The 12,737-nt window shown below is 41.4% G+C and overlaps 1 protein-coding gene across 1 annotated transcript in view; it reads left to right on the plus strand.

The window, feature by feature from the left end:
* MAPKAP1 (MAPK associated protein 1) overlaps positions 1-12,737 on the plus strand; it is a gene marked incomplete in the record, with an annotated part of 2,444,893 nt that overhangs the window by 2,078,141 nt on the left and 354,015 nt on the right. The window contains 1 exon segment of the mRNA XM_044057947.1: positions 295-432. Coding sequence (XP_043913882.1) covers positions 295-432 — 138 coding nt within the window.

Raw genomic sequence — 12,737 nt, forward strand, 5'->3', positions numbered from 1 at the left:
CAGACTGCATCTGTGATCAGCACCGATGTAACTGATGTGCATGTGAACAGTTACATAAAAAGATACTTTTTGTACTTGTGCTGTTTTATGTTCACTCAAGCATATTAATGTACTTACCTGACATACAGCTATGTAGCTACTTTGTTTTGTGTTTCTTTATCGCCTGACTTGCACTACAGCCCCAAGGATGAAACCCAAAGATAGAGTAATTTTCCCATTTTTAAATGATTGTGTGTCATTTGTTGAATGCACAGCCTTGTTTTTCTCATTCATTTTTTTCCTGTGGTTTTACAGGTATTTCTGGAGAGAAAGTTGAGATAGATCCTGTCACTAGTCAGAAGGCCAGCACCAAGTTTTGGATTAAACAGAAACCTATTTCTCTTGATTCTGACTTACTGTGCACTTGTGACCTTGTGGAAGAAAAAAGTCCAAGTGAGTATTAATGTTCTTGTAGTTATCCTGCCTGCATAGTATTAGATATATATGGTTTGCTATCATGTCATTGTGCATGATTTTCCATTGTGATCTTGTTTTATGAATGCATTCAAAAGCATTTACAAACCTGTCTTTTTTAGGGCTGTATGGAATATTTGAAAGTTTCTTGCTTATAGAAGTAATATTTGTTAGACTCATTGATATTTGTTTTCAACAGTATCAGATGAAAGACAGTGTTCATTATACCCATTTCTGATGCCCATACTGTAACTGTAAACAAGGTTTATTGTGCCATGTATTCTTCCCCTATTTAGTCATGTTCTGTCTCACGAAATGAAACATAAGCCGGCCTAGAAGATGGTCAGGTTGCACCTATCAAACATATTTGCAGTTTATTTTCCTTTGTTTTCATTTTATTGTAGCTGGATTGCAAGAACCCTTTTCATTCACAGAGTATATTTTTACATAAATTGAGACAGATGAATACAGCTGTGTTTCACTGAGTAAGAAATAATTTAAATAATCTAGATATCTTTTTAAGTATTTGTCTAAATAATGCTTGAACAAAATCTTCAGATGCTGTCTGTACCATTTTCTGTGAACCCTTCCACCAAATCGCACTTCTAGGGAGAGCATTTGCTATCTTTGCTTACCTTTCAAACATTGTTAAAGTTCTTGCTCAACTTTTCTATGATTCAGAAATCATCCCAGTATGTATGTAGCCATGGATTATGGCCAGTTAGTGACTTCTTGTTTCTTTGGAAATGATTGTGCTACAAATGCTTGTTGATGAGACCACTTTCTTAGGTTCCATCTTGAGGGTTTCAGACTTTGCTCTAATGTTGAGAAATTTTTGGCATTGTCATTTCAGTTATGTATTTTATCACAATTATTCACTCATTATTGTTAATCTGGAAAAAGGTAATCTTAGATTTCCACACTATTTTAGAGTTGCAGTTATACAGGCTGTGTTCACTGCTGGATATAGTGTACATTGTAATACTTTGCAACTCTTGTACATGATATTTAATGTGGTGATACTAACTCTGGTACATTTAAAGTTGGGGTCTTGCTTTTTGTCCCCAGGGAGAAGCTAAGTGTATCTATGTATGTGTGTGTTTTCTTTCTTACAGTATTTTGCACAAGATATTCATGATTTTAGCACACTACCACCATTCTTCACATATCAGAGTTCAGATGACATGAAAACTTCCAGCCAACACTCTGAAGTTCAACTGTATATTGGGAAGTGCTTTCTTTTAATTATGCAAGATGTTTATTATCCAGATTCACTTTAGTTGTTGGTTGAACTATATTCAGAATTAGGAATGCCCTACCACAGTATGCCATATCCATGTAGTCTTACTGTGGTGTTACAGTTGTATCCTAACTGGCCTTTCTTTAATATGTCAGCAAGAAATACTTTTTTTCTCACAATTCAAGTATATTGTGTTCTGCACCCTGTCTGTAAAGTTGTGTTAAAGTAAAACTCAGCATCTGTCTTTATAGCAGTGGAATCAGTCACCATACATTCATTGTCACCTTGGTGTATGTTTTTTTTCTGTCTTGCTTGCATTCTTAAAATGAAGAGTGAGATTTTGAAAATGTTAAATGTGTTTTCTCCCATGCTATGCCCTCTGTGAAGAATTTCAATAATTCCTTAGTATTTAAGTTGAAGCTAGAAGTATAGTTTACAGGTCAGTTGAATTAGTCATGTACCACTGCTTATACCACCAAGGATCTTAAAACCTTGAAGGCGCACCATTCTCTGCTAATGTGATACAGTGATATGCCATTTTATCACCTTTAATGTTTGTTTGCTTCATTCTGCATCTCTGTACCCATGAAATAACTGTAGCTATGTGTGCTTAGTAGCCAATTTAATTAAATGTGTGAGTGACGGCCATCTTTCGTAAACTGGGTCATTGAATACTTCAGTAACTGTGACGTCTTTTTGTGAAATATAAGGACATTCAATGAACTGTTTCTAGGATAAATCAAAGAATGCAGTTTTGCCTCTGTCTTATTGTATTTTTCTTAACTGTAGCATATTTTCCCTGTCTTAAGGACTGGGACTTAAATTGATCAATACTGATTTAACCTTCTCCTCTAGTTAACAAATTCAATAAATAAATTATTTGGGGAGCATCTATAGTTATCTGTTTGTGCATGTTCAGACCTTACTTTGATGACTATAATAACACATTCAGTAGAAATTAATTTCTATGGTCACTTGTTCCAGAGGTTGAGGAGTCATTTTATTTTGACCATCACCACATCAGTGTCATTCTACCATTACTTAAACTATAAAGATAGTAGTCCTTTATCTTAGATGTTCGTCATTCCTACTGCCTCAGTGGCATTTTGGGTTGTCTTTCAAGGTAACCCAGTACTGGCCAGCTTTCGAAAGCTCAGACTCCCCTCCCTCTCTCACTTCCTGTGACAGCTGATTGGCTGAACATATTCTGAGAGGGGAACCTTTAGCTGTCCCAGGAAGTGAGTGTTAAGTCTTTTTCTGCCATCCAAAAAGAAAGTAGTCTGACTATTCGCAGGATCCAGTGCTGATTTTTCTGCCTTATTGCTCAGATAAGTCCCACTTGGAGATACCCTTTCTCTCATTTTATTATTCTTTTTCTATTTTTTTTTTATGTTTACGTAAAGAAATATGTATGTTAATTTGTTATTTCTGTCATTGTTTTCAGTAATTCATTGGGGATTTCTGCTTGTAGCAGTGTTTATGTGGTTTAATTCTTTGACAAATGCTTGTTTTTCATTTTTTCCGAGGAAACTGAGTATTTTTCTCTCGAGTACTGTATGTGTGCTGTTAGACAGTAGAGGCTGTCTCATGCAGTTAGAGCTGCAGAATAATCACTCTTGCCTTTACTGTTGTTACTCTGCTTTATTTTCATCTTTTGACCAGGAGGGGATGAGTTTGGAATAATTGTTAAAGTCTTAACCTCATAAACACAAGGTACAGGTTTTTTTTCTGACCTCGGGTTATTGGCTAGACGTAGAATGGCCTATCAGGGCAGTTAACGTAGTATTCACCTATGAACATGATTTGGAGTGTGAGAATCATGTTGTAAAAGCTACCATTGAATCTTTTCTTGGCAGTTATTTGCTTTTAACTTCACTTTGAGTTATTTTAAAGACTGAATGTAGTTATTTTGCTCATTTTGATTAGTGTTCTGTGTTGGGGTGGGTACTTGTGTTTGGTGACTTGTCAATGTCTCATTTACTGCACTTAAAAGGCAGGGAATATGAGCAGATGTGTGTGAGACTCCTGTTATAAAAGCTACTTCTGAATCTTTTCTGGGCAGTTATTTTGTTTTAACTTCACCTCGAATCCTTTTAAGGGCTGGGTGTAGTTATTTTACTCAGTTTGAGAAGCATTCTTTGTTGGGGTGGTGTGTGTGTTTGATGATTTGTTATTGGCTTGTTTACAGCACTAAAAAGGCAGGAAATACATGTGGACACAAATGAGCAGATGCTGCTCATGGTGACACAGAAAAAACAATGCATTTTCATTTCTTTGTGTGTTAATTGATTACGATTGCTGGTTTTAGGTGGAAGAAGTATATAAATTTTACCTTCTGGATATTTTAGAAAGGGATTCTTATCAAAATGTAAGATATGTTGAAATATAAAATAATACTTTGGTTGTTGGAGAAATATAGAGAAGGTCAGAAGGAGTTGCATTGTGTCTTTGTGGACTTAGAGAAAGCATATGACAGGGTGCCTAGAGAGGAGTTGTGGTATTATACGAGGAAGTCGGGAGTGACAGAGAAGTATTTAAGAGTGGTACAGGATATGTACAAGGGTAGTGTGACATTGGTGAGGACTGCAGTGGGAGAGACAGATACGTTTAAGTGGAGGTGGGATTACATTAAGGATCAGCTCTTTCGTATTTACAGTGGTGATGGACAGGTTGACAGATGAGATTAGACAGGAGGCCCCATGGACTATGATGTTTGCAGATGACATTCTGATATGTAGTGAGAGTAGGGACCAGGTTGAGGAGACCCTGGAGAGGTGGAGATATGCTTTAGAGAGGAGAGGAATGAAGGTCAGCAGGGCTAAAACAGAATATATGTGTGTAAATGAAAGGGAGGGTAGAGGAATGGTGAGGATGCAGGGAGTAGAGTTGGTAAAGGCGGATGAGTTTAAGTACTTGGGATCAACAGTTCAGAGTAATGGTGAGTGTGGACGAGAGGTGAAGAAGAGAGTACAGGCAGGGTGGAATGGGTGGAGAAGAGTGTCAGGAGTGATTTGTGACAGACTGGTACCAGTAAGAGTGAAAGGGAAGGTCTACAAGAAGGTAGTGAGACCAGCTATGTTATATGGGTTGGAGACGGTAGCATTGACGAAAAGGCAGGAGTCAGAGCTGGATGTTGCAGAGTTAAAGATGTTAAGATTTGCACTGGGTGTGACTAGGATGGACAGGATTAGGAATCAGTATATTAGAGGGTCAGCTCAGGTTGGACAGTTTGGAGACAAAGCAAGAGAGGCGAGATTGCATTGGTTTGGACATGTGCTGAGGAGGGATGCTGGGTATATTGGGAAAAGGATGCTAAGGATGGAGCTGCCAGGTAAGAGGAAAAGAGGAAGGCCTAAGATAAGGTTTATGGATGTGGTGAGAGAGGACATGCAGGCGGTTGGTGTGAAACAGCATGATGCAGAGGACAGGAAGAAATGGAAACAGATGATCCGCTGTGGCGACCCCTAATGGGAACAGCCGAAAGAAGATGATGACTTTGGTTGGTTTTGACGTGATGAACTTAAGTTGCAAAAGGTGTAAGAAAATTAAGCTTCAGTGTAGTTTTGGAGTTATAAAATCTACAGCTGGAATGGGGATTTAAGCTGATTTTGAAATATGTAATTCACATTTATTCCCAGTGGCTGAAGTATTAAAGAATAGATAGACCCAAACTTTCCCTGTTAGTACAGGTGAATATGCAATGGGTTAAATGAAATAACTTGTAAGCAGATTAATAAGGGTGATTCAGAATGTACGCTAAAGGTAATTTTGTTCTGAATGAAAATAATTTAAATCAAAATTTAAAGGAGATGTGTAGAAATCCAGACCTTTTGCTGATAGGAGCTGGGGTAAAAGGGGTTTTAATAACAGTGAAGCAGTTGAGAATTAGGAAGGAAAAGAGAAGGGCTTTGGGAGGGTCAACCATGATCCTAAAAGATGATGATCACATGCAGGTTAGTGTTAATCAGACCAAAAATAATAGTAATAATAGAATTCTGTTAATTGTAGATGACTTAGGAACCAGATATCTGGTAAAAATATACAGTACCAGTCACATTTGAGTGGCTGTATGATGCAGGATAAATTGTTGCTCTCAAAAAGGTTGTTTATGTATTGGAAACCATATAGTAAATTTACTATAGCTACAGGAGTTAATAATTTGAGAAATGTAATAATTTATTATTTAATAACAATGTGAAGAATGCCATTGAACTGAGTATTGATCACTGCTGCAGCAGCCTTAGCTGTATGGGTTATATCCTACCAAGGATATAATAGCCAGCAAGCTTCCAAAGCTTAATTGCAACTTCCTTGTGCCAAAAGTAAGCAAGTTTGGGTATGAAGCCCTTCAGAGCTTTACAGCTGCCAAAGAGCACAATCCTGTAATGCTTTCAGGGATTGATGGTCAGCTAGTGTTTTCCCGGTCAGACAAGTTCACTTTGGGGAAAAAAAAATATTTCAATTTTATTGATGTTTTATTACTTTCCTCTTCAGAAAAGTTATTTTAAAGCTAGGAGTATTATGTTTTAATGGACTGTCTCAAGACTATAACCTACTTTTGAACAACGTTCCACACAGTTTACAAGTAGTGTTAACCAGATGAAAACATATTTATTTTCTGTGAAGAAAATTCTGTTCATTTGGTGGGGTTGGCATAGTGGTTTTTATGATGTTTTTTTCGGTCAAAAAAGTCACTTTTGTGAACTGGTAGTTTTAGCAGCATTTCCAGATCCTCTTCCCTTAAGAAGCACCATTTTCAACTTGACCATGGCACAGACTACTGGTTCCACCGTTGGTCCTTCTTCCAGCCACAGAAAGAAAAAGTTAAGCCAACATATTTTATTACCACAGCAGGCTAGCAGTTTGCCTCAGCTGCAGGTGGATGACTCTGTTGTGGCCATTTTTTGTACGTCAGACCACTCATCTTTTATGCCGGATCCCTCTGACGTAGCACCTACAGCCTCTATGGATGGGGGGGGGCTAGCAAAGTCTTCTGCGGCTGTTGGAGTCCGTCAGTGGGCAAGAGAGAGAGACTTTTCTCAGTCCTGGGACAGGGAAAAGAAAAGGTGTCCCTGTTGTGCAGAATGGTTTGCCCATCCCTGGGTAAGCAGTTGTTGCCATTAGTAATGCAGTTGGCTCCATTTTTAGCCAAACATGCATCTTCTGTTCCTCAAATTCCTTTCAATAGGAGTAGTTTACTGGGTCTGGTTCAGGGTTTAATTCAGGCTGTTGATCCTTGTTGTAAAGTAGTGTCTGGTAAAAATAGAGAGATTCCTAAACCTGACCCAGCAGTTGTAGGTTTAGTTGATCCCACTGTTGCTAAGCACTTCAATTCCAGTCCTACTCTTTCTGATACAGATGGGAAAATTATTTATAGTTATGGGAAAAAGTGTACATTTCTGTAACTTTGATTTTAAGAATTTTTAATCGTTAGGCTCCTATGTTAGTTTGTTCTGATAATCTGTGAAAGTATGAGAAATGTTTTATCTGCAGTTTCTTCTTGTGAGGAAGAATCCGCTTTAAGTAACTTAGTTATTTTTATTGCACTCACTGTTTGCTGTATAAGTATGACTCTGTTGATGCTTCTTCCAGAACTATGGCCACTGGTGCTGTTCTAAGGAAGTTTGCATGGCTACATTCTCAGAATCTTTCAAGTAATAACAATGAGATTTTAAATTCTCCTTTGGATAGAGATTTAGTATATGGCCCGTCTGCTGCAGAGGTGATCAAAAAGTGTGATGAAAAAGGCAAGGTGAACTGAGGAATCTCTATGATTTTTAGCCCTCCTTTTTTAAATTGTCCAATGGATTTTCTTTCTTCTCATCCAGTTTTGACAAATAATATAATAAATGGTCTCAACAGAATTTGGATAAATGGACGTTTAAGAAGAAATGGCATGGGGGTTCCAAAAAGAAGTCTCATACCTCCCAAAATCAAGGACAGTCCAACAAGTCTGAATAATTATTCAGAGACCTTGTGATGCACTCCCACCCTAGCCCCTTTTTTCTTCCAGGAAGTCTGAATCTCCATTTTCTCTCTTGCAAGAAATTGTTTCAAACAAATGAGTTCTTAAAAATCAGTCATTAGTGTTACTAATGGCAGTGGGAGGAAATTCCTCCTTTCCAGGGGGTCATTCCTAATCCTCCAGATTAGACAATTTTGTTTCCATCTGTTCTTCATCGCATACTGTTGCAAGGAATGATAGAACCAGTTCCTCCTTCCCAGGTGAGGAAGGGTTTTTATTCAAGGGTGTTTCTAGTGCCAAAGAAAGAACATGCTTGGGGACCATTTCTAGGTCTTTCTTTCCTAAACCTGTTTGTGATAGTTTCCAGATTCATATTGATGTCACTTCACAACCTGTTACGTATTCTTCCTCTTTCACGTTTCCTGGTAACAGTGGACATAAAGATGCTTATCATTTCATCCCTCTTCCTCCAGACTTCAGACATTTCTTAAGGTTTTGTGTGGCTGGATCACATTATTCGTTCTCTGCCTTATTATCCATTTCACCAAAAGTGTTCACAAAGTGTATAGCTCCAGTTACAGCTCATTGCAGACTACAGGGTATCCATATTTTTCCATAATTAGATGACTTGCTTATCTTTGCAGAGTCTTTTTCAAAGTGTCAGAAATATCTCTGTTGGGTGAGAGATTGCTTACACAAGCTGGGATTCCAAGACAAAATTGAAAAGCCTTTCTTGACTCCCTCAAACAGGATTATGTTCCTGGGATAGATATCAACTAGACACCTCAGTTCAAAGAGCCTTTCTTCCACAGGAAAAAAAATAGATCTCTATTTAGATCTGTTTCAAAGGTTTTCCCCTCAGGCTTTGGTCACTGTAAGGGAACACCTGAGGATTTTGGGTCTCATAGCATTTATGATTCTGATGATAACCCTAGCAAAACTCCACATGAGAAGGATACAGTGGTATCTGAAACTTCTTTGGTCGCAGCATTGTCACCCTTTATCTTTTCAAATCCTAGTACTGTGGTTATGTAAGAAGAGAAATCTTTTTGTGGAGACAACAGATGTTCCTAAATCCAGGTGTTTCCTTCTCCCTCCCTGCTCCAAAACAGTCAGTCACCACAGATGCTTCAGCCTTTCCTTGGTGAGCAGTTTCAGGAGGGATAAAAGTGCAGCAGGTGTGGGACACCAAGGACAGATGCAAGCACATAAATATTAAGAAGATGGTTGTCCTAATCAAGGCACCCAACTCTCTGAACCATTTTTGGTCCCTGGGAACGTTTCAACTGGTTACAGACAATACCACAGACGTGATGCATCAGCAAGCAGAGGGAAACAGGTTGTACCCTCTTTGCAGACTAGCTTTGGGATTTAACTTCACAGCAGTCTCACTCTGCATGCATTCTACATTCCATCAGAGTAAAACTGTGTAGCAGACAAGCCAAGCAGGAAGAGAGCAAACCCTCACAAATGGAATCTAATTCAGGGGGGGGGTCTTCCAAGATGTAATCCATCTGTGAGGATTTCCTCAAATAGACCTGTTTGCCTCCTTTCTGAAAAATCTAAATTCTGCTCCAGAACTCCATGTAAGGAGGTCTGGAAAGCAGATGCCTTTTCTTTTCTTTGGACAGGAATGTTCCTGTATGCCCTTCCACACTTTCCACTAATATTCAGAGTACTACTTAAGATTCAGACGAAATCCCCCAAGGACATTATGGTGACTCCCTTTTGGCCCAGGCATCCATGGTGCTCCCTTCTTGAGCAGGGGTGTTTATTACACACCAGCATCAGTCATCTTCAGTTGACTGCCTGGATGATACTGTCTTAATTCCTTTTGGGCACCTGTTTACTGAGGACATGCAGCAGGTACTAATGGAAGCAAGAAAGACTACTACTAGAAAATTGTATCTTAGCAAATTGAAAAGGTTGTCTAGTTTGTGCCAGTAACATAACCAGCAACCATTCAGGGCTAATTGTCTCCGGATTTACAATATTTGTGTGAGTTACTATGGCCTTTCTTATTCCTCTATTAAGGTTCATTTATCATCCATTTCAACATTTCTGCCTATGAATCCTCCTTTTCCAATACAGTCTCATGTCAAAATGTTCTTGAAAGGGGTTTTGCATAGAGGCCTCCAAGAAAACCTTGTCCTCTCCTTGTGATCTTAAGTTTGTGTTAGTGAAGCTAACAGTTGATCCATTTGAACCAGATGGCTGACTTGAGGTTCTTAATGTGGAAAATAGTTTCACTGATTGCGCTGACCTCTTACGAGAAGGTTATCTGAGTTGCAATCTCTTATGGTGAGTCAGACCTATCTCATTTTTCATACGGACAGAGTTTCTTTGAGAACTAATCCTTCTTTTATGCTTAAAGTGGTAGCCAAATTTACTTTAAGCTAAAGTATACATCTCCCTGTTTTCGTTCCTGAACCTAAAAATGAGGGAGAAAAGGATGCTTCATACGGTGGATGTCCACAGACAGGTTGGGTACTATCCTGAGAGAACAAAATGATGTTCTTCGTGTTTCACTGTTGCATTCATTACATTTGGGTTATCTGCTTGCAGTAGCCCTCAGTCGGCCTGATTAACAAAGTCTTGGGTCCTGCGTCGGTTTCTGTCCCTTCTTCCATGATGTCAGGTTGTCAGGGGGTATAAAACATGCAGCCGACGCCATTACATCAGTCTTTCTTGCCGTGCGGTGCCCGAAGCAGAAGCAGTTCGCAAGTGCCGGTCGGCCAACTCCTGAAATTTTTGATGTTATGTGATCCTATCTCGCCTACATTCCGACTGATGGGTTCAGAGCCGATCCCTCGGCTCCGACTCGGCACGCTTATGCCAAAGAGCGAACTCTCTTATTGGCTGAGCTTACTATATCCCAGGATGCACCACTACCAGTCCCCCAGATCTCGTTTGCCGCTAACCTGCGAAGACGTGGTCTCGAGCTGGCTGAGCTGAGTAGTAGCTTTTACTAACTTTTTCTGTCAGTTTTTTTGCTGTCTTGTCACAAAAAGCTGTTTTAACGGCTATTCTTCACTTTTGTGTGTGTTTGGAGTTTGTTAAAGACTTGTTGTGTGATTGGGTTGAGTTTGGTAGGCCTCCTTCATCTTAGGGCCTTCCCGGTCAGTCAACCCTCCTAAAACCTTACAGGGTTTCAAAGTACCCTTGTTATTTGCAACGCTTTTAAGCGATAACTGTAACCTATTATTAGGTAGTGTCAAACAGAAAGTCAGTTTGTATTTTTCTGTCAAAGATTACTGAAATTGTTTTGCCATAATGTCTCAAAATCCTAGGCCTTCGGGCTTCAACAAATGCACCAAATGCAATTTCAAAATGTCCATCACAGACGATCACTCGCTCTGTGTGTATTGTTTGGGTGCAAAACACTTACAGGAGTCATGCAGCGTGTGTCACGCTTTTTCCTCAAGGGTCCTCCAGGAGAGGAAAAATAAACTGATTCTTAAGGGTTAATAAAACCTTCTTTTGAAGAAGCCTTGGCATCCTCTCCTTCTCCGCTAAAAGAAAGGCGCGGTTCGACCAGTCCGTCGGATCCGACCGCCAAAAGACATAGGCAGGCCTCTCCTTCGGCTCCAAGGACTTGGAGCCGAGGGCGAACGGTCTGCCTCGATGCCACCAGTCTCGACTCCTCTGGCCGGCTTCGGAGCCGATGGCTGGGGCATCGAGGCGGGTCACCTTCGGCTCCACTGGTCTCGAGCCGACAAGGTCGCCAGCTCAGACACTTCCTCCTCGGCGAAGTCCACCTCGGCACCGATGGAATCTAGTGTGTGTATTCCTTCGGCGCCGATAGTCATCGAGTCGCCTCGGGTCCCCTAGCCCTTTGGGGCCGTTGGAGAGGCCGTCTCGAACCGTTCAGTTTCCCTCGGTCTTGAGGATGTCGGATTCAGATATAGACAGGGTGCTCCAAAGACTGTTCCAGTCCCCAGTCTTCCAAAAATTTGTTTGGTTCCGACCCAGTTGGCTTCGGAGCCGATAACCCTGGCCCACCCATTGCCATTCCTCCTCCGACTGCTTGGCTCCGTCGAGCAGGTGCTGTTGGAGCCGGTGGAGATCTTAGGGTCGGCTCCGACCCTTACTCCAACCCGGCCTTCGGGTCCGAGTTTGGTACACGGACTTCTTCGGCTGGACCCGGGGTGATGTTTGGGACCTATGCTTTGGTTCCGAGCCTCCCTCGGTGCTTGCTGCGGGACTTCCGTCGGCTATCATGGCTCGGGGACCGGACACTCCCAGGATTCTGGGGTCCGGCTTTCAGAGCCATGAGGAGTGCCTTGGCCAAGTCTTCTTGCCATCTCTCCGGCTTTACGGCACCTTCCTGGGCGTGGAGACTGGGTCTTTGGCAGTTCCCTGTCCGTAGGCAGCGGAGCCCTGGGCCTGAGGTTACCCCATTGGGGTTCCTCCTCCTGAGGGTTCTTCGGAGTTGTCTTGGAGGAACCCCCAAGGAAGAGATCGTGCAAGAGGAAGCACGTGGACTCCCCGAGTCTATTACATCGACACTGATCTTGATGATGCAGAGGGGTCCCCGAAGTCGCCCCTCGGATGATGTCTCATTTGCAGACATCTTAGAGATCCTCAAACAACGAAAGGGCTGGATATCCAAACCCCTCTGCTGATGAGTCAGTGCTCCTCAAGGCCTTTGGGGCTCAGCCCTCCGCCTCCTGGGTGTCTCCGCCCTTCGACGAGCTTCTGGATTTAGTTTGTCGAAGGGCGTGGGAACATCCAGATACCGTGGAACCAGTCCCTTCTCGTCCAAATAAATTTTTGTCTGCCCCACCCGAGAAGGAGTTCCTCACTAAAGGCGTGACTGTAGATGCCATGGTGGTGGCATCTGCTGCACAACAGGACGTGGCAGAGGCTTCAACGTCCATCCATCCTCCTAATAAGGAGTCTAGGAGCATGGACAGTGCGGAAGTGCACCCTGACTACAGCGGCCTTTACTTTAAGGTCTCTGAATTATTTGGCACATTTTACCAGGCTTCAGAGGGATCTGGTCAAGGAGTTGTCAGATTCCCTCTCGGGTAACTTACCTGAGCAGCTAGCCCAGTCGGTTAGCTCTCAGTTGGCTAT

This window comes from Protopterus annectens, chromosome 16.part0 (assembly GCF_019279795.1).
Source record: "Protopterus annectens isolate FY-2018-M chromosome 16.part0, PAN1.0, whole genome shotgun sequence".
NCBI lineage: Eukaryota > Metazoa > Chordata > Ceratodontiformes > Protopteridae > Protopterus > Protopterus annectens.